Consider the following 23,302-nt stretch of genomic DNA (forward strand, 5'->3'; position numbering starts at 1 on the left):
TGTCCTTATTCTGTTTTCTTCAGTGTGAAAAGTGTGTGTGTGGGTGGGTGGGTGTGTGTGCATTTATTCCTCAAGAACACTGCACTCACTGAGGACATTGTCACAGTGTCTCAACCTTTCCATCTGGGTTCCAACTACCCAGGTTCCTCGCTATTTGCATCCCACCACAGAACAGACCACTGACACAATGTCTCACATCTTGAATGGCTGTTATGCTTACAAAGGAATGTACACAGCACGTCATGACAGAATAGTGGACCTTATAATAAAGGACATTTTTTTCACCCTTAGTGAGAATGTACAAACATTCCTGTGTCAAACCTTCCATGTTTCAAATCTGCAATAGTAGCCTAGGTATTTTTTCACATCCGCTGCAATGCAGGCGGCACAGTGGTACAGTGGTTAGAACTGTTGCCTCACAGCAAGAGGGTTCCTGATTGGAACCTTGTGGTGGGGGAGCCCTTCTGTACAGAGTTTCATGTGTCAACGTGGGTTTTCTCTGGGTACTCCGGCTTCCTCCCATTGTCTAAAGGCATGCAGGTCAACTGGTGACTTGGCCGTAGGTGTGAATATGTGTCAGCCCTGTGGTAGTCTGATAACCTGTCCAGGGTGTACCCCACCTCTCGCCCAAAGGCTCCAGCCCCCCTGTGACCCCCTAATAGTATAAGTGATTACGGAAAAAGAATGAATGTCTCCAAACCTCCAGATGATTTGCTAGTTAATAGGCCTGTTTTCACTGCAGAGGTTCCTGGTACTATTTGGGCAGGAACTTTACAGGAACGTCCTCTCACTCAGCCCTCTCAACTGCCATGTCTCCACTGAGATGGCGGAGTAGGAGGAAGGTTCCTGTAAAGTTACCAGGCTCTGGATGTGACGTAATCGTTGCGCGGCCTGCTGAGTTTTAAAAATGCCGGCTATTTTGTTGCTTTCTGATGATGTCACATCCCGCCTTGAGTATATCCAATAAGCACCAAGTAAACCCCAAGCCCCAGTGAGTGTTTCGGGCCATTCTGAGTACCTACTCCGAGGCAGGGACTTGTTTAGCCCCCTGTAAAAGTTCCGGAACTCTGTCCTTCGGGGGTGGTTCCTGCGGTGGAGACACGCACCAACGGCCCCAGCCCCGTAAAATTACCCTGAAGTTCCTGAGGTGGAAACGGGCCTAATGAAGAGCCCAAATGTGTTAGTTTTAGAAGTAGCCTGCACCTCTGACTCTAACTTAGGGCTTTACAACCATCCATCCATCAGTTTTTTAACCGCTTATCCTCTTGAGGGTCTGGAGCCTATCCCAGCTGACATTGGGTGCAAGGCGGGCGCCTGGACAGGGCTGACACATAGAGACAGACAACCATTCACGCTCACATTCACACCTATGGACAATTTAGAGTCACCACTTAACCTGCATATCTTTGGACTGTGGGAGGAAGCTGGAGTACCCGGAGAAAACCCACGCTGACACAGGGAGAACGTGCAAACTCCGCACAGAAGGGCTCCCTCCTGGGATTGGACCAGGAACCCTCTTGCTGTGAGGCGACAGTGCTAACCACCACACCACAGTGCTAAGGTCATTAAATACCAACCACTCCTGAATACCATCTCAGATCTAGGTGCAGACAAGTTGTTTTCATATTTGACAGCGTCAAATATCCACATATCCACAGTTTGGTCATAAAAAAGCTTCAACTAGTACTATACTGTCTCTGCTATCATTGGCAGTCACCACTTATGTCCCTGACAACTGAGTACTGTACTCTCTATTGTGAAAACGTGTGTGTGTGTGTGTGTGTGCGTGTGTGTGTGAGAGAGAGAGAGAGAGAGAGAGAGAGAGAGGGAGAGAGAGAGAAAGAGAAACCCAAAACCCCAATAAATCCTTTCCTTTGTCTATAGTGTGTGGGTTGGAAGTAATTTTGTTCGAGAAAGAAAGAAAGAAAGAAAAAGAAAGAAAGAAAGAAAGAAAGAAAGAAAGAATGGAAATGACCACTAGGTGGCCCCATTATTCTGCAGATTGGCTGGTTAGATGAAACAAAGAGCAGCTGGGATGAGATCATCCAGCAGACTAGTGCAGACTTTTCAATATAACAATGCTTAAACTCTAAAACCAAATGACAAATAACAACAACAAAGAAAGGAGACAAAAACAGAAAACGTTAAACATGCAGCCAGTTTAAGGATGTGTCAGTGTGAGGTTGCATGCAGATACGTAAATGGACATGGAAACAGGCTATACACACAGAGACACAAAACCTACATGTACATGCTAAGGTCACTAGTAAATAGGCCTACTATTTGACACATAGCACCCTATAGAGAAAACGAAAGTGCGCCTGCAGGAATGTTATGTGGATTTTCCACAGAACACTCCAGCTTCTAAGAGCAAACATGGTTATAAATAGAAACAACTTTTTTTTGTTTAGATCCTCATTTCCGTTGTGGCCCCCTGAGTCCTCTTTGTGAAATGAATAAAGTCATTTTATCTACCTGAAGTATGTCAGGAATGTCAGTCATTATGTTTGTTATGGCATAGCTCATTGTGCCTCCCTGATAGTTAGAGACAAACACACATTAGTCAGTTATATAATGTGTTGGACTTCCGAAGCACTCATTCAGTGATTTTCCTCTCTCCTCTGAGAACTGGAGGCTCGCGGCCGCTGGCTGCTGCTGCTGCGCCGCGGGAGCGAGTTGGAATGTATTGACGTCAGAAGGAAGCTGGACACACGCGTGTGTGTGTGTGTGTGTGCGCGCGCCCGAGCTGTTCCGTCCCACCACTCTGTCTTGTGTGTGTCTCTTTCTGCGGAGCGAGTGCGCGAGTACACAGCTCGAGACTCCGGGATGAATTGAAGCAGGCAGTCATGAAAAAAGTATGTGCACACATGGACATGAACATGGAGTGTTATGAAAGAGAAGGAGAACGCGGCGCTGTCGTTTTCTACGTCTGAATTCAGCGGTGACACCAAGTGTGGGTGACAGAGAGAGAGCCGTTGGCTGAGCAGCTCGCAGCTACGGGATATTTGCACAACAATGGTAAGTTGGCACCGATGTTACTGTGTGTTCATAGCTGCCTCTTCGGTCCAGCAGCGGCGTTATGTTCCCGCGGCGCTGTCAGTGTTAGCGAGGTTGTTGGTAGCGTTTGTTTGGAGGTGTTGAGCAGCAGCCAGGAGGATGACTACATGCGTATGTGCCAACTCGGGACTGCAGTTGAGGCCAAGTGGAGAACAGCTGGCCTTAGCACAAGTGTAGTAGCCCGTAGGCAAGATTACGCAGTGTTTTGGATCTGATAAAACTGTACAGCCAAGGATATCAGCGCATATTAACACGGTGAGGCCTGCTACTGTACACTTGGCCCAGTGGAGCTGTGAGAGGGGCTTTAAACATGTGAGGAAGAGGCTGCTGTTGTCTTTAATGGGAATAGTGATGCTGCCATGTAGTGAGAAATAAAGGACTGTTCTGTACTTATCAGGGGAGGGGGTGGCATTAAAGCCGTATTTAAGCTTCAAATAATTTTCCTTGAGCCTCCCTGAGTGACTGGTGGAAATGCATGACCCTTACTACACCATAAATTAGTTATTTTTAAAACTTAACCTTTTGATGTTTAAAAGTTCGAAGTTAAAAGCTGAAGACGAAATCCTGGAGTTGAATAAAGCCTTGGCTTTAAAGTCTTGCTGGTTAGTTCATGCAAGCTGGTTATTTTTGGCCAAATTTCAAAGTGATTTTAATGAAATGTCACTATTTTAAGCCAGATGTGGTTATGTTGTTTTCCTGAAGCATTCATCACACATGATGTGTTCAAGGACTGTCAGTAATTTGAAAATGCAATGATAATTTCGGTTTGTACAGTGTCTGGCTATGATAAATGGTGTAAATACAACCGATTAAAATTTATATGCCCCTCCTCTAAGCCAAAATTAAAAAAACGTAAGTCCCTCCCTCGTGCTTAAAAACTATTTGAAATCCCTCCCCCTTCTTGCCGCATTAATAACCAACAGTCCCTAAGTGATAATGGTGTTGATGATGAGCTGCTTACTGTGATGAGGATGAATAGATAACGGCAATGAGCTTGACAGTCGTAAATGTATTGATGACCATGGTGATGAAGATGATGAACTTGTTACCCTGGGGAAGATCTGATGATGACATCATCAGGTATAATGCCACCTTCTGACCCTCTTAGCCAAACTAATGACCCACAAACTCACACTCTTGCTCGCACACACACACACATACATACATTATGGTTTCCTGTTACAGTATTGATTGGGCATGCCATTTGTGCTGGATGGGTGATATTTGAGATAGAGCCAAACACAGCCCTTCAACATCGCAGACAATAAAAGAATATTTTACCCTCTACGGCTCTCGTTGTACTACAGTATAATCATATACACTGCAGTCTGTTCGCCACTACTTAGTTTAAAATTGCTCTGCCTTTTTTGAAAGATGTGACATATCAATCTATTTCTGGTCCAGTGCTAGAAGGGATGAGGCATTAGCAGAAGCTGACCTCATCGTAGCCCTTTTCCCTTTGCACCAATCATCAGCGCTGTCATTTTGTCTCATTGTGTTGTCTTTTCTTTGTCTTGCCAGGCAACTCCCCGTCATTGAGGAACTTTGCTGCCGCGCACCCCCTCCTCCCTCTGTCCTTGACACCTTCACACAACTATTTTCCGTCTCCTGTTTCTTTTAATTCCACTCTACATCTTCCTGAAGTTCTCCAGTCCTCCCTTCCGAATCCCCTCTTTGTTCCAAACATGGACTCCTCTGGAGACGTAACCTCCGCCCAGGATGGTCATCTTGACCCCAGGAGCAGCACCGGTCGCTCTGATCTCAGCGGACTGTATCACCTGGGTCGGACGTTGGGCAGGGGTCACTTTGCTGTGGTCAAACTGGCTCGTCATGTCAACACCGGGCAACTTGTCGCCATCAAGATGATTGACAAGACAAAGCTTGATGTTATGGCAACAAGCCACCTCTTACAGGAAGTGAGGTAAAGAATACAAATTATTCTGAAAGACTGAGGTTGAGAAGAAAAGATCAAGTTTTTAAAAATGTCCAAAAAAAGGTTTGAAAAACAGAAGTGAAAAACAGCACTTTGTAGCTTTGTAGGTCAGATTCAATGGGATTTCAAACATACTGATTTTAGACTGTGTGTGATCCATCTGAATCTTATCAGAGCCAAGAATGGAACAAACGCTCCTGTCTAGATTTTAAGGCGCCCTCAAAGCATCCTTATTTAAAACTCTATTAAAAGCCAATGCTCTTAGTTCCTCAGATTACCCTGACTGTTCTCACCATCGTTACTAATTACTTTCAGGTGCATGAGGCTGGTGCAGCACCCCAACGTGGTCCGCCTCTACGAGGTCATCGACACGCCCACCACCCTCTACTTGGTTATGGAGCTGGCTGAGGGGGGCGACCTCTACGACTACATCCTTCGCCATGAAGGAGGCGTAGCTGAAAGCACCGCCAAGCGTCACTTTGCCCAGATTGTGCGTGCTGTGGCGTATTGTCACCAGCTCCACGTGGTGCACCGGGACCTGAAGCCTGAGAATGTGGTGTTCTTCCCGCAGCAGGGGGCGGTGAAGCTGACAGACTTTGGGTTCAGCAACTTATTTCAACCGGGGACGATGTTGGCCACCAGCTGTGGGTCACTGGCATACTCCGCTCCAGAGATTCTGCTGGGAGAAGAGTATGATGCTCCAGCTGTGGGTGAGGAACAGATTTATTTTTTTTAGTTCCCCAAGGTCAGTGGTTTCAATTCTGTAGGTCAGGCCCCCCACATGGGGTCATGAGAAATCTGAAGGGTAACAAGATAACTGACAGAAAAGAAAAGCATAAAATACTTGTGCTTTATCAAATTATGTTTATTTTGTCAGACTTTCCTCTAAATGTAGCTTATATTCTGGAATGACTAGACTCTTTGGTTAAATTGGTGACAACAGGTAGACACGTGACAGACCCAGACAAGCAAGTATGTGCAGGTCTCAAGTTACACACATTGTGATGCTGACGTAACACACTTGCACTTGCAGTATTATTTGTGTGAACAGATTGACAATCCATGTGTTAATATGTAATCTGTAAATATAAAGCACCTTCCACTAATACAAGAAAAGGATTTGTCAACTCAAACACTATTTTACTAATATAAAACAGATCTGCAAACGCAGATTGACAATTCCACAAATAAAAAAATATCAGCGAATATATTCAATTAATGTTCAAATAAATGAAAAGCATTTGTCAATATCTTTCTAACATACACAACTTTTGAAGGGATACTTATTAATTTCAGTTCTGCACTTGCAGATTTGCATTTTACACACTGAGTCAATATTTGAGTTTTTATTTGTGGAGTTTGTTTGTGTATTGGCTCTGTATTTTGTTTGGAGATTTACAGATATTTTGTAGTTGTGGAAGTTGTTTTATATGTGCAGATTACACATTCACATGCAATTTGTTGATCTCCCTGCACAAATGATATTGAGACAAATCAGTCTTCATACACTCGCATACATTTAAATTATATCCAGGGGCAAAATGCAACAAACTAGTCATTCTGTTCGGAGATCAGAATTTGGTGTGTTGCTGTTGAGGTAGCATGGATCAAAATCTGTTGAAATGTAAAATCTTTATCAAAGTGAAATTCACCTTATCTTAACTGATGTAAGTTGATTATTTTTTACCCTGAGCAGAGCAGTCTTACTTATCTTGAGGGCCATTTAGTAGCTTTTCTGATGCTTTCTATCACATGCCATGATCCTCATCAGATGCCACATCAGATTTTACCCAGTTGTCAGGGAATTGTTACGTGATAGATGTTCAAATTTCCATTTTCCCTGAGCACTTTAAGGAATTGACCACAGACAGAGCAGCTGACAGTCATACCATACTATCAGCAGATTTTCTGTGTCCAAGGTCAAGAATGAACTTTGAGATGAAAACAAACTGAAAACATGACTAATAGTCCAAATGCCAAATTTAGCTGGAGGACTGTATAGTTTCTAATTGTGACTGTCTGCATGAGCCTGTGTGTGTGTGTGCATGTGTGTGTTTGCATTACACACTGTCTGTATGTGTGTGAGAGGGTTTGTGTGGCCACATTTGTCCCCTTGACCCTGTGTGTGTGTATTTTCATGTGTCATAGTGTGTGTGTGTGTGTGTGTGTGTCTCTCTGCTCTGTATACCCTTTCATATGTATGTGCTTGTATTTGTATGTTCCTGCGTGTACTGTATGCATAGATATCTGTGTGCGTTTGTTTGTGTGTGTATGTCCAGAAAGGATTAGTGTGTGTATCTGGGTCAGTCTAAGCAAGCCAGCCAGTCATGAGCCAACCGGGCACGTTCTGCAGTGGAACCAAACACTGCAGCTCACCACTGGTCTCTCACACTGCATAGCAAGCATGTGTGTGTGTGTGTGTGTGTGTGTGTGTGTGTGTGTGTGTGTGAGAGAGAGAAAGACAGATAGCAGAAAGAGAAAGTGCCATGCGTCACTGTTTATCCACAGCAGAGAGGCTGGTCTGCACTGCTGGGGTCTGTGTGACATTAGAGGTGAGGCCGGCCGATAGATTGCAGGATTTGACATCATAGGAACAGGAGGAAAACTGTGGGATTTGGTCCCATGTCTCCTGGGGGGGACACACAGCTTGTTTTTATCTTCTAAGCTGGACTAGGATGGATTTTGGCAGAGTGTGGGCGCTATTTATTCTGGTGACTACAAAAGCATCTGCACTGAATACAAATGTATCCCAACTGCAATTAGGCGCTGTTCTTGCAGAAGGACATCTACAGCATTTGTTTTGCTGCCTGTGGCAAGGATGAGTTGCAAATGTGTCAAAACAAGTGAACATGTTATTTAGGAAACTAAAAGTCTTGAGTCTCCTTTTTCTCATATGACCTTGTTTCGTTGTCTGCTCATAATACTGAGCATGCACCAGTTTATCGGCTGAACATCGGTATCAGTTGATATTCGCCTTGTTGACTGCCATCGGCCTATCAGCTGAGCAGCTCAGCATATGACATTCACAGATGGCAGTGACTGATGTTTTATCTGTTGTGTCACATTATCAGGCTAAAGAGCAGCGCTTGAGACTAATGTCGTCCCTGGGACAATTGAAAGCATTTTTTGGCACAATCAGAGACCTTTTCAGGGACACCTTCAGAATAGAAGGAGGCAGTGAACTCACTATTGACATGTCACACACCCTGTTTTTCCCCTGATAGTGGTACATTTTGAAGAACAAATCTGTGTTGAAATTGGTAAAAGGAGTGCTAGTTAACGTTAGCTGTTAGCTGCCAGTGGCCTGAGCTAAGAGGTAACAAAGGAAGTGCATTGGGCTTTGAAGTCGATTTTCAAATAGTGGAATTATAACTTGTGGGTCCATCACATGATACCATTGGGCCCCAAAAGACGTTTTCCCATAGACTTACATTGTGAAAGAGACTTCTGTTAATAAGTGGATGATTTTTTTGAGTATCACAACCCCTGTAAAATGACTCGTCCCACCATCAGGATTCGATCCATTTTGTCTAATCACATTAAAACTCTAGAAGAGCCACATGATAAAATTACTTTAAACCCATTCAAGTTATTGGAGGGCTGAACCAGAAGTTAGCTGCTTGGTTGGGAAGAGGTAGCCGCTCGGTTCACAAAGGTCTCTAGTGTGCCTGCTCTATGGGACCAATGATGCAGAAGATCCACGTAATTTTATAACTAAGAAGTTGAACTTTATACTTCCATGGGTTGCAGTGAGTTACATTATGAGGCATTCAAGCTCTATTCAGTAGAAATGAGTATTGGGCAAAGGTAAATCATGATATCATGATGTGTTCAAATGTAATCCTTTATTTATTTATGCACTTCAGTTAGTTTTTGGAGTGAAACTGTGACTCAGTAGAGTTGTCTGAAGGAGAAATGTGTTGATGTTTTCACAGCACTATGAAATAGATATTAGAGAAGGAATTATGAGATATTATATACACTATAAAAGCTTTTGAAGGGCTGAATGTAGGGCTGCAGCAGTATACCAGTTTCAATTATACCGTGGTATGAAAATTGTTTTCATACCGTGTACATTTGCTAATTTGTGGTATTGAAAAAAATATGTAACATGATGGAAAAAATCACCTGCATCTCCTGACTGCCTGTCAGACATGTTACACACACACTGATTTCAAGGTTCTGTTAATATACAGTGTTTGTAGAACTAAAAATAACTTATTGCTTTATTCCTTTAAGAGTCATTGAAACTGATAATGATAATAGTAATTGTGTAATACCATGAAACCGGTATATTTTTGAGATGTTATCATACTGTGAAAATCCCACACTGTTGCAACCCTAGCTAAATGACTTAAAAACAGTTCAGTATTTTTTTTCAAAATGAAAATTTCTTTGTTTCTCTTGCACAAAAGTGGGAATAATTAACAACAACAGAATAGACAACAACCACAAAACATTGGTGTCCGTATCGGCCCAGAATTTCACAATCAGTGCATCCCTAAGTAATACTCTTGGTGAGATGTTTTCTTCGTTAACCAAGGGCATGACAGGGAGTGGTCATGAAGAAACACCAATCACATGCATCCGTAACTTCAGCATGTGTTACATTAGTTCCTTTTTTCATTTTAGTTCCTGTTTCTTTTAGTGTCCCCACGAAGGGCGTCCATTTAAATCCATTTGTGTGTGTGTGCTATTATTACATCTTCCAAGACAGTTTTCTGCTTCACCTCAACTCAAGTGCACTTCTCTGTTCTATTTTAACATGATTCAACCTGTGGATATCAGAATTACATCATCACTCTGCTAGAAATGCACACTTCCATCAGCCACCCACACACCCATAAATATATGTATGTATGTGTGTGTGATAATCCTGAGCTGCACAGGGGAAGAGATGTACCTCAGTGATCTCAGCTTAGTAAGGTGACTCATAAACCCATCTCTGTCTACACACACTCACACACAGACACACACAGACACACATAGACTGCTCTGTGTGTCTCTTTGATATTCCTGTCTATAAACAGACTTTGGTTTAATTCGCTGTGGTTCCTCCACTGCTGGAAGTCTTAACAGTATACATGTGCTCTGTTTGAGGACATGGTGTGTGTGTTTGATGATAGTCATATGATGTGGAGAGGAGACAGCCTTTAACAAAGATAAACACTGCCCACAGTTACATAACATCTTCCCATTACTGTGTGCACACATGTGTGAACAGTTTTTCAGGCCTAAGTGTTCATGTTAGGTTCACAGGCTTTAAGTTGGTGAAAGGTCGTCACCATTGATGTGGTTCATGTTTGTCTGCTAATGAAATAATTTTGTGTTGTCTTTTTGCTTGACCAGATGGGCTTATTTTTGTTGTTGTAGTGATCTACACTTAAGATTTTGATAGAACTGGGTCACCCTGGTATGTCATTTGTTGCTCAGGAGGCCACAAATTATAGTTTATATTTATATAAAACAATTTAAACATATTTGGTGAGTTATGAAAGAGCAGTAGTTGGCGATATAGAAACAGAAAATGTCAGATAAGAAGGGAGGAAGGCCTACATTGGTGGACTATGTCCTTAGCAGGAGGAAGTTCTGCATTTGACAGATACTGAAAGCCTCCCTGGGTGTCAGCTACACTCTCCTATCTATGCTATGAGGTGTAGAAGCATTAAATGTGTTTATAATATGAAGATTTGCCTTGAGTGCATTAACTTTGTTAAGGGAAGCAGCTGATGGTGGCATGCTTTGCTATTTTCTGGGCCTATTCTGTTGTTTTGTGCTACAATTGTCTTATAAACTTGAATAACTGAGCCAAGTAGACAGTTATTTTTTTACAGTGCAGAAAAATTTAGTTTGATGGGAGAAAAAGCTGCTTTTTAAAACAGACTTTGGTGTCAGTCCTTTAAAGAGCATTTACAAGATGAGGAAGATGAATCAAAATAAGTCAGACACAGTAATGAAGTCTGAGGTCAAGTTAAGTTAGAGCTCTCTGATGTGCTGTCCACTATCCACAAAGTGTGATGTATTGACCCACAGCAAAAAGTTTCATTTAGAATAATGACTTTCCATGCCGCCTCTGTGGCTGCCTGCAACAGAGTTGATGCCACTCATTTCTCTGCTCCAGGGCGGAGGGTGATGGTTGCTTGTTGCCTAGCTGGGAGCAGCTCATGGAAAGCCCCTTCATAAAATCCCATTCAGATCAAAAAATAGTTGGATAATCATTTTTCAGACGAAACCTCTTTGTCAGTGTTTTTATATCAACCTGAGGGCTGTTTATATCAACAAGGACTTGTAAGTAGAGCTTGTAAAGCCCAAAACCAGAACACTGCCACTTGAAGTGTTGGAAATATAACAGTGCAGACAACAAACCGTCTCTCTTAGCAACAAAATCCAAAAACAGTAACATCACTTTGGGGGGAAATTACACAACACTAAACTGAGTCATTAAGGAACAGCATGTGAGTGTGTGTGTGTAAAGGAGGAGCTCTAAAGACACATGAAGTTGACATCAGTTGTCCTTTTTATTGTTCTGACTACAAACTTAAAGCTGTGGTTGGTAACTTTCATGAAAATAAGTGTTTGTCATATTTGCTGAAACTGTCACTTTATCCACACAGTAGTACGTGAGAGAGATAGACTGTAAAAAAAAAATCATGTTCCTCCACCTCCTCTTAGTGTTCCTAATGGAATATTCAAGAATCCAACAACCAATCAGAGCCGATTGGAGCGGATTCTCAACGCAGCTATCAATCATGTCAGTCACTGCTTGTGAATTTTGGTCAAACAAGGCAGCGCTGATCGAATATGGATTAAGATTTCGTTACAGGATCGCATTTTATCGTTGCAGATGTTTTCAAGAACATTTTAGTGTACTGTTTAGCTGTGAAATGAGAACGTTTGTGACCCAGCTGCCATGTTATAAACAGTCAACCCAAAACCAAGCACCGCGCACCAGCTGTTGCACAGTAGACTAAAATATTTCTGAAAATATTTGAGATGATAAATTAGCGATGTAGTAACAGAATCTCAATTCATATTTGATCAGCAAAGCTTAGTTTGACAGTTTGACAGCTGCGTTAGTGACTTCTCCGATTGGTTGTTTTTGGTTCAGCCATAGTGGATTCTTGTAAATGCCATTAGAAGCACTATGAGGAGGAGGAACATGATTTTTTTATATAAATAATCTGTGTCATGTACTGCTATATGGATGTAGTGACAGTTTCAGCAAATATGACAAAAACTTAATTTTATAAAAGTTTAAATCTGTCTTTTGTAAGTCACATCTTTAAAAAGTTATAATTGCTGTCTTAGATATTTTAAGAGCACCTAACATGCCTTACATTACCCATTGACCTCATCTGATTCTCAAGAAATAGTGCAGTGTTAGACAGATCGGAGTGGAATTTACACCCAAGCTACTCTAATGTCACTAGGAGGTGACTACAAGGACTCAAAAAAGTAGTGACAATCATGTCTACGCTATATCGGTTAAAGAAAAATGCACCTCTGTTCTGTACATAGTCCTCTGTTTCCCAGCTTTATCAGGACTAATATATCAGTTAGAAGATAATCATGTCAGAATAATGAAATTTGTCAAGATCATGAGGAAAAATGGCTCAATAATAGGTCCAGTTTATATGATAAAGTGTGTTTATCAGTGACTGATGACCTGAATGCACCATTAATATGTTACTGCCTTGCAATGGATGTTGGGATATTTTAGTTTTGTCCTCCAAATGTGGGCAAAAAGGCCCGCATTCTTTGTCTGAACCTGGAGGTCCCTTTGGAACAAGGCTGACTTAGCTGACCCTTTATGACGTATTTAGTCTTGAAATGCGGACATTAAACAGGCAGCCCCTAAAAAGGACCACAGCCAACCACAAAACCAGGACCATGCATTCTACTGCTGAACTCTGCGCACAAACTTTTTCTGCTAACATCTGGTTTATACTGTGTGTGTGTGTGTGCGTGTGTGTGTGTGTGTGTGTGTGTGTGTGTGGAGTTGATGTTTGTGCTGTCAGCAGGCAACTAATGCATGGTGAGAAAGTGTGATATTCCCCAGCGAGCAGAGAAGAGTACACTCCCAGCACTCAGTGGCTTCTCCTCCCTGTTGCATAACACTTCTCTTGACCGAAAAGAGCGTGCTCGTGAGCGTGCATGTGAGTGTACATTGTATGGCAAGGACTGAGGGCTGTTGTTTGGACCATCATGAGTATAATGTGGGACAATGGCTGATGTTTATCACACATGGGACTGGTACGTGAGAATCTATGGACAGATATGGATCTGAATGAACCACAGTGTCTGGATTTTTATTGTGCACTGAAAGAGCAGATTCATGAATCCCTGTCTGTCTGATCTGCTTATGATATAATGAAAATGTTTTTCTACAAAGGCAGGTCTTTACTGATATCACTGTGTATTATTGCTTATTAATGTCACTCTAAAATCTTATGAACCTGCCAACTGTCCATATCTCGGCAATGCAAGGATTATCTGTACCCTAAAACTTGTCCATATCACACTATTACATGTGTTAAATAGTAAGAACTAATTGACAAGCTGTTTGCACAAACAGTGATGCTGCATTCATATCTCATCTAATGCTCTGCACTTACATATCAGAAAAGAATTTTGATATCAACTTTATAATAAAGTTGATATCAAGGATTTTTTTTTTTCCATTTTTTTCAGCAGTTATAAGATCATAAATGTCAAACTTCGTTATACTCACACTGTTGCCATGCTGGCAGCTCTTTGAGGCTGTACTGAGGCACAGTGGTAATGTGAGATAAATGCTAATGTCAGCATGCTAACATGCTCACAGTGACAATTCCAACATGTTGATGTTTAGCAGGTGTAATGTTACCACGTTCACCATCTTGGTTTAGCATGTTAGCACACTATAACAGTGTACCAAGGCAACAGTGCTGATGGATTGATTAATAAACTGGCCGACTGGGCACAGGCCCAGGGCCCAGAGCGTCACGGGCCCTCTGGCTCTGGCCCTCTGGATGACATAAAATGAATATCACAGAGAAAAATGTCCACAAAGATGCAAATGAACTGCAAAGAGACACAAAACAACCAAAAAATACACAAAATTACCTTAGAGAGGGAGCATGACTACAAAGAGACACAGAACACCAACAAGGCAGCAACACTTTTTCACTCCTACCTCATCAAATACACACATTTGGTCAGCGTCCCTACATAAACCTCTATTTGCACAGGATATGTACAGTTTCGGCTCATTAAATGCATAAAGTCTTTTTCAAAATAAACTTACAACATAGGTAGGTTTACTTCCTTAGGTTTAGGCAACACTAGCACAGAGTTAGGATGAGAAAAAAAATGTAATTTTTTCGCTTAAAATAAGTATGTTTGTTACTAACATAATGTAACGTCAGCTGACATATGTCACTAGCACAGCATGCTACACATATTAACACACTATGTTGTGCTAAAATAACTTGAACTTGATTGAATTATGGTTTCACACGGTACACTAACAGCGGGCTCCCAGGTGAAAGTCCGGAGTTTGTTTGACCCATCCACCTCCCCTGCCACCAGCCCTATGCAGACTTTGCCAGTCTTTATACTTTGGTAGTCAGCCGCAGCATCAAAAAATGCAGCTGCCAGGTGAGTGTCTGCCTAAGGGTGCCTCTGTGCGTTGGTGTCTGATGCTGAGGGCTACTGACCAAACATCGGTATTTGATGAGTTGGGAGTGAGACTAGGTTGGCCAAACCACCACAAAGTCTATGTGTGTTGCTCCTACATAAGAAATGCGTTGGGGCGTTCATGTCTTTGCCCAGGGGCCCATTGTCTCATAATCCATCCACAACAGTGCTGACATTGCTAATGATGTTAACCAGCTTGGAACCAGAGGATGGGCGCTAAACTTTTGTCAGGATGCCATCCCCATATCAGCAAGCTAGCCAGTGGATAAACACATGCTCTAAACTGTACATGCAGACAGACTGGTTTACTAGATCAAAAGACAGAGAAGCTTGGATTACAACACACACACAGATAGCATTTATTTTCTGTTTAGGACGCCATTACTCCACTCTATCTTTACATAGCAAAGAGTGGTTTGCTGCTATATTAATGCACTGAATATTGTGAACAGAGCCTTTAACTACAGCTGAGGCTGATCAGAATGTCAATAGTTTTGGAGGTATTTGGTCATAAATCAAAATATTGAAGAAGATAAAAAATAGGACCTTATGAGGAAAACAGAGACATTAGGATTTCATCCTGTGGAGATCATGAATGTTTGTTCAAAGTTTGAAAGCAGTCTATCCTGAGAGTTACTGAGATATTTTAGCTACAGCACTGGCATGGCTAATACATAATGAGACAAAAGGTGCTATTGTTCATTAGGGTTAGGTAAACATCATAAACACATGCAGTATTAAAAATACACATGGATGCAGAGAATGTAAAAAATGCAAAGAATCCCTCTTAAGTTAAAAAAAAGCCCTTTTGTTTCTTCTCCTTTGATCTAACCTGAGTACAGCAGAACAGCAGCCAGGGGAGAAAACAGAATATTGTAAAGAACACTTAAAATGGTCAAACTGTGAGTTAAAGTGAAAATGTAGTGAGAAGTCAATGAGCAACATTTTTTAAATTCATGTGCTATGACTCATGTGCTTCTGTGTTTTAATATAGGAGTTCAGTGCTCGCTGTAAAACTCTGTGTTGACAAAACTGCTGAAAGATTAAGAAAGCTAAAACTAGGGTAAAAGACCAAGGTCGAAAATAACTGGAACTGTCCTTCAGCTGACTCGAAACAAATGTGATATTAGCAGAGGCGGTGTTTATTAGGTACGTGACCTGGCTTTATTTCTAGTGTTACATCAGGGTTAACACACGATGTGAACAGCATGTGCCATGTTCCCTTTTTCCAGTGTTTGGTAGAAACACAGGGAGAGACAGAAGGAAAAAAAAAGGGAGAGCAAGATCATTCTCAGAATAGCACACCACCACAACAAGCCCTCTGTTTGTCATGGCCTTCAGCCCTCAGCACTCATTCCCATGCATGTGTGTATGTGTGTTGCCTTGAACTGGCCGCCGCAGTGTTCTTGCTTGGTTCAGGGTGTTCTGAGTTTGCATGGAGCTCCTCTCAGTGCGTCTCCGTGAGGACGCTAGGGGGAGGTAGGGAGGGAGGGAGGGAGGGAGGGGGGGGGGAGGAAAGGGAGGAAATAGGAAAAGAACACACTGTCAGCAATGTTGGTCAGCACCAGGAAGCCTGTGTGTGTGTGTCATCGTGTGTCATCGTCGGTGTGTTTGATTCAGGGGTCAAGAGCACTGAGCCCAGCCATCTGCAGCGTGGGCCTCAAAATTTACACGCAGAAACCCGGTCACCCAGCTGTTACTCACACACTTTCCTCCTGAATTTTCTCACGTCCTGGAGGAACAACCTAATGTAACCCCATGGACCACTTGGCAAGAACACTGCTATGTTTGCTTCCCTGACCCTTGACCTCTGACCTCTCTGTGAAGGGTGTGAAGGAGGTATGGGAAAATAGAATCAATAAATAATGCTGTTATTTTGACCGTGATCCAGAGTTGATCCTTTTATGTGGATTTATAGAATAGTATCAGGCCTTCACCTCGTCTGTGTGCTGCTTTAGAAAACAACTGCAGGGGTGTTTTCAAGTCAAATTCAAAAGGGACATTTATTTTTAAAATCCCTAATGAAGCTCACAGAATTCTAAATATGATCTGATAGCAGAGGGATTTTAGGCTTTTTTAAGGCCTGACATGATTTGCTATTTAAGGCTAATTTTTGTGCTGTTCTGTGTGCACGTGTGTGTGTGTGTGTGTGTGTGTGTTCCAGATATCTGGTCTCTTGGGGTGATCCTGTACATGTTGGTGTGCGGAGTCCCTCCCTTCCAGGAAACCAACGACAGCGAGACTCTGGTCATGATTCTGGACTGTCGCTACTGTGTCCCCGAGCATGTTTCAGACGACTGCAAAGAGTGAGTACTGATTAATGACACTAGTGTTAAACCATAGCAATGACTGGTATGATTAAGGTCCGTCTCTGATCACAGCTTTCAAAAAAAGAGTTAAATGTAAAATACAAAGATTTTATTATCTTTGCGGTTTTATTTCTTGATTGCAAATTGAATCTTCATTAAAGGCTCGTTCTGCTCCCAAAGGTTTGCTGCTGCTGTGCAATTAATGTGTTGGGTCACTCCATCTTAAGAAGCTGCTGACCGTAAAATCATCTCATTAGCGTGCGTTTCAGTGGATAATGTTAGTGTCCTCGTTATCTCACAGGCTTCTCCACCCTGCTGCAAATAGAGTTTCTTGCTAAAACAGTGAACACTTTTTGGGCTTTAAACAGTGAGTGTTATCTGTCAAATATTTTTGCTTTTGCTGTCTTTAATACAAAACATCTGCCTCACCGTGTTTCAGTCCTGTCGGAGGCACACAGAAACACCCCGGAACAAAATACAACTCACATGTACTCGTGTGTCTTCTCACCTCACCTTCACTCCTCACACCTCCAACCCAAACACACACGCTGTCCTCAGCTCACACAACTGCAGGGTAAACATCAGCACAGTTTAATCTGCTGCTGCAGCTTTGGAGAGCGAATGACATTAGTCTGAGATTTAAAAAAAAAAACTCAAAGCACAGTCTTCCAGATAATTTCACTAGGTCAGTATTGACTTAACAGAGGAATAATCAATAGGGGAAGAAGATGGTTGGCAGGGGTTTATGAAATCTAAATGGAAATTCAGATCCACATTCAAAAAGCACTGACCCCTTTTACATTTGTTGTTAAAATCCAAATGCCTGTACAAGGGTATCTACAGGTCTTGAAAGTCTTCTCAAACAAGGCCGTAGAAGATATTAAAACGTCTGCAGGCAGGGATGTTAGTCTTAAAATGTTTTTGTATCTGATTGCAGGCTTCATCGCAGATTAAAACAATATTGTTAGTTTAAACAGTAGATTGCGTGTGCAGAAGGCTGTTCAGTCTTTGTCAGAGCACCCTCAGACCTCTAACAAGCACTGTCACTACAGCGAGCTCCACTAGCAAGGAAGCTCATTGATTCATAACGGGCAAGTGTCAATTTTTGCCAAAAAATACATGAATTTACATTAATTAATCATTTTTAATTGCTTAATCCATCCATCCATTTTCTGCTGCTTATGCAGGTCGCATTAACATAATTAATTTATCATCAGAAATAATTGTTGTACTGCCAGGAAGTTATGAAACAATGTGATAATTCCAGGTCATATTTACTCTCCTGGTTTTCCAACATACTTAACTGTGAGAGATAAATTGGTCTTTAAAAATCTTACATTTAACCTGCTGAACTCGCACAAAACCCTGTAGGTAGAATAAAAAAAAAAGGTGGTGGGGCAAGCTTTTCTACACAAATCAAATGAAAACACGGAAACCAACAATTAGTTGATCCCGCCAGCAAGTAGAGTGTGTGTATCCCAAGCCTGATACACCTGTTTCCTCTGTGCCATTGAGCTCCATTGTTTCCCAAACAGTATTAAAGACACATTTATAATCGGACTGACGTACACAATAATTACATAACCTCATATTATTGTGCTTCTTTTTTTCTGGACCAGTCTTGTAATGTAATGTTATGTAATGTTACGGTTTGTAAAGCAGAAAAAAATCTGAATTCAAACAAAACACATTATTTAGACACACAGTTACACTGGCTGACAAGTGATGTGTCGTCATTACCATGAACACAAACTGTGATTATTTTAAGTTAGGGCCAGGCAATATATTGATACTATATGGATATTGTGATATGAGACTAGATACTAGATCTGAACTGTTCTAGCTTTATTCTAGCTTCTTCTATGGTCAGCCCTACAATATCACTGCAGTATCAGTGTCAAGCTATTTGGTTACAAAGCGAACAAACAAAAAAAAACATGACATTGGATTTTCTCCGTATTACCCTGTTCTTATCCTACATACACCAGTATGGAGGCATAAATACTCACCAAAGCAACAAATGTGTCTTAATTTGCAGCCAGAAATATCCCCCTCAAAACAGACTATATAATCCTGTTTGAATAATGTTTTGTAAAATCAACAGTGCCCAGCTGTTTGAGGACATTACTGAGCCTTTTTTTGTAAAATCCAATTATATTTGAGCTATTTTTTAAAGATGTACTTCTTCAGGCAGGGATGAGTGGGTTTAGGACTCAGTACCAAAGACGGAGAAGGAAAGTCAGTGGCACTGACACAAAGACTAACACATTGTTGTTTTGGTCTTCTCATTGGATTGACTCTGTAGACAATGAGAAAAACATGGAACAAACCCAACATTATGTAAACATGAGCATACATACATCCAGGATGGTGAAATCGGCATTTTAAAAATACTGAAACATGACATTATGTGAATTTATGTAACAGTGGTTGGTGCGGTTTGCAGCTTGCAGAACAGCAGTGCAGCTTGCACATATAAAACACTGGCTGCATCTCTTTGCAGATCTTGCTCTGAAAACTTCCTGAATGAATGCCTTGATACACTGATTTCCTGTTCTCTAGAAGGCAACAGGCAGAAAGTAACTTCAACCAAGTAGTTTGTTAGATTATCTGCAGCAGCAAACACATCCTGGTACATCTGAACCAGCACTTGTCATATGACTTAGCCCTGAGCCACATGATGGCGTATTTGATTACAGAAGGGGAGCAGAATGGAACAGAACAACCTTCTGGACATTAAACTTAAACAGGTTTCAGGGAATTTCAGTAAGATGTGTGGAGAAGACAGATCAGATCTTAATCAGCTCATTGTCTATGTGAATTCATTTGCTGTAGTGGCTGATCATCCAAATGTGATGCAGAAAATAAAGCAAGCAAACCGCAGCTTGTATCATCTCCATGAAACAATAAACCTCTCTGTGTTTTCCCCGTCAGTCTGATCTCCAGGATGCTCCAGAAAGACCCGTCTCGCCGAGCCTCACTTGAAGAGATTGAGGCCCATCACTGGCTGCAGGGGCTGGATGATGCCCTGCTCAGCCCAGAGGCCCCACCATACTGGCTCTCAGGGGCCCTCTCACCCAGCTCCCCCCGCTTAGGTTTACCTGAGTGTGGTGACCTGCTTGCCACGAGGCCCCAGTCTCAGCAGGTCTTCCCTGGCCCCTGGCAGCCCAGCCTCAGCTTTACCCTCCGTCAGCCTCCGGCTGAAGAGCCTCCAGTCGCCAAGAACCTGCCTGCACTACAGCAGATCTGTGAGGAAGAAGAGGAGGAGGAAGAGGAGGAGGAAGAAGAAGAGGACGGCAGTTTGGCAAAAGAGGGTGAAGGTTTGGTATCTTTGTCAGTAGCAGAGCCAGAACAAGAAGCTGAGGAGATGGTTGATGGTGCAGATGATCAAGAGTGCAGGGAAAAGGAACAAGAACTAGGGAGCTTAGAGGAGATAATGAAGGAGGAAGAGGAGGAGCAGGAAGAGATGGAGGAGATGGAAATAGAGAGAGAAAACAGTGGGTGTGTGATTTCAGACCAGCCAGTCAGTCATGGAGACAAGCCTGTCTGTCAGACACCTGAAGTCCCTCCGCCATCTCTTCCTGGTTTTGGGGTGCCGTGCTGTCAGGGGCAGCCAGACTCCACAAACTCAGAGGAAGAAAAGGACGGGGAGACAGAGCCGAACAACAACACCAACAAACCTCCTCCTCTCCTCCCTGAATCCTCTGCGCCCTCCATCCCCATGTCCTCCTCTGGACTCATCCTGAACGAGAAGGAGGCGAGGGCGAAGGAAACGAGAAGAGAATCAGAACAAGACGACAAAACAGAGGAGGGTGGAAGAGATGACCTTTCGACAGACAGATCTCAACCCCACAATGCACCGGGGACGCGTGATGAGGCCGCTCCGAGGGTGGAGCAGGGGAAGCGACACAGCATAAAGCTGCGTGAGAGACTCTTTCAGTTCCCTCTGTGTGAGAAAGCTCTTGCCTTCAACATACCAACTCACAACAAGTCCAAGATCCTGCCGCTGGCTCAGTACAACTGTTGCCACGTGCTATAAGTGCAACTGTGCTGCCTGTGATGTGCTGCTCGCTCGCTTGGGATGTGCAGACTGTTTAGCAGCAGGCAGGTGGTCGGCTGCAGAGCACATACCTTGTGAAGTGGCAAACCGCTGCGCTGCCTGCTGAGCCTTTCTGCTGCAGAGACCTTGAGGTGGGAGAGGAAAGGCCCTCAGCATGCAAACACCAGGATGGGACGTGTACAGCTTCATACCTACAAAGTCCTAGCATTGTGCTCATGTAATAAACATTGTGTTAAGCTAGAGGTGGTGTACAGCACAGTAGTCAGACTTAGTAGAACCTCATGCATTTGCTGCTGTTACAGGAGCAACCATAGAATTACAATGACTAGACTGTGTCCAATCTGTAGCTTAGAAACAATACTGGACCTACAGGAAGGAAAGGAGGCTGATGAGGAGAGCAAGAGACAGACGTAAAGGGTGCAACAGTTTTTATTGAATAAGCTATAGTCTGTTTTGTTTGTTTAAAAGGTGCCTACAACGATGAAATGGGTTTCACACTGTACATGGCCACTGTGTCACTTTGGTTCTGACTGTAAAAAGCTCCAAGGGTCAGAATGGTCCAGTAGATCCACGATTTCATATTTTGTAATATATGAATTAGAATGAACTTTGAACCAGCTTCTGCTACAGAGTAGCACTCGTTTGCTCTTCCCTTTGCACAACCTGCTTCTCTCTTTGGTTTAAAAGCTCTTAATATAAGCTCTATTAAAGAAAGACTGAGACTGTTATGATATATGATATATGATACTGTGTAATATATGCCTAAGACTGAGATGATGATATGATTTTCTGTTCTCTTAATCCTAAAGTCTGATTGATATAATGACTTGTCCTAACACACTGTATAATACTGTTGATAGGATCATTGATCATTGATTGGGATGCAGGTCTTCCATTGTATTTGAACTTCTTCTTTTATTCATACTGAACAGTTTAACAGTCTTATTTTGGATGTGCAGAAATGAAGTTCCTTGATCTTTTTTTTTATTATAACGTGACAAAGGTATTAATTCTCTGAAGAGATATGTGACTTTGTGCATGTTATTACTGTTATTTATCACAATATACCTCCATGTGTCTTGGATCTGACAGGACATTGTTCTTGTGTAACTGTAAGTACCTTGAGGTAAATGTCTGAATGATGAATTGCACACAGTACGACTACTGTAGCTGATAGCTTTGTACAAGCAGTATCCCTGTACTGATGGATAGATTTGTTAGTCATCCAGACGGAATGATGTGATATGTCATTGTGTAGCTGAGGAGTCCCTCTGTATGGTATTATTTTACCATATAATGCCTCTGCGTGTTTCTGTATTTTCTCATTCGCACTGTATTTTTCCTCTTTCGAAGGCGAGACAAGAAATGAAATGTTTTGTAAAGTTAAAGAAGGCCAAAGCTATAAACTACATCTTCCTCCTATAGTTCAGTAAACACAGCATATTCCTGTCAGTCACTGCAGCTTCACGGGTACAACACATTGGGTTATTAACGTGTGTCCTGTGATGGGACGCTCGCCGCCTTCTGTATAAACGGAGCGGATGTCACGTGAAATCAGATTATCACTCGCATTTCATCAGCCGTGGAAGCATATAATCTGTTCAGAGGAGGGATAAAATCTCATTATTTGTCCTTGTGTGACTGCAGCCTGTCTCTCTTCAGTGTGTCTGTGTCTACTGACCTGCATTGTAACTAGGACCACGTCTCTATGGAGCCATGAACTTATTTTTCTGTATTTATTTATTAAAATGGATTAAATCAACGGGATGAATGTGTGCAGTGTGCTGTTTTTATAGACAACGTGGGCAAGGATAATGTACAGCAGGGGATATTCAACTGGCATTGCCCGGGGGGGCGCTTTTGCAAAATGATAGGAGGCCAGGGGCCACTTAATAAACAAATTATAATATTTATCTGTACATATAATGAATAAATCGCCTGTTTTTAACTTTTCAATGGTGACTGTCCTTGCTCCTCTTTGCCAAGAGGTAAATCCAATCCAAGCAGCCCTGTGCAGGTCTGGTGTATGCAGGGGTGTTCATGGATATGAGGACATTCGGGGGTGAGCCTCTCATATACTGTGTTGTTTCCCCCACACACACACCAGAGACTAAATATCCCCTTCTCCACAAAGCTGGATTACCAACCAGGTAATACAGGCATCTGGGGCCTGAGCTGCCCCAAAAACAGTATTTCAATAAACTGCATATGTTTGAAAATGTGCTCTGTATCAACTGAAATAATAAAGCAAAGAGAGTGGGAGGA

General features: G+C 42.3%; 1 protein-coding gene across 1 annotated transcript; it reads left to right on the top strand.

The window, feature by feature from the left end:
• Positions 1–2,769: 2,769 nt before the first annotated feature.
• On the top strand, positions 2,770–22,799 carry snrkb (SNF related kinase b). The gene is made up of 5 exons (XM_033635175.2): positions 2,770–3,018; positions 4,579–4,978; positions 5,306–5,700; positions 16,833–16,974; positions 19,912–22,799. Exons 2-5 carry the CDS (start codon positions 4,743–4,745, stop codon positions 21,014–21,016), a joined length of 1,878 nt encoding a protein of 625 aa, XP_033491066.2. The 5' UTR covers positions 2,770–3,018; positions 4,579–4,742; the 3' UTR covers positions 21,017–22,799.
• Positions 22,800–23,302: the final 503 nt, after the last annotated feature.

This window comes from Epinephelus lanceolatus, chromosome 5 (assembly GCF_041903045.1).
Source record: "Epinephelus lanceolatus isolate andai-2023 chromosome 5, ASM4190304v1, whole genome shotgun sequence".
Lineage (NCBI taxonomy): Eukaryota > Metazoa > Chordata > Actinopteri > Perciformes > Serranidae > Epinephelus > Epinephelus lanceolatus.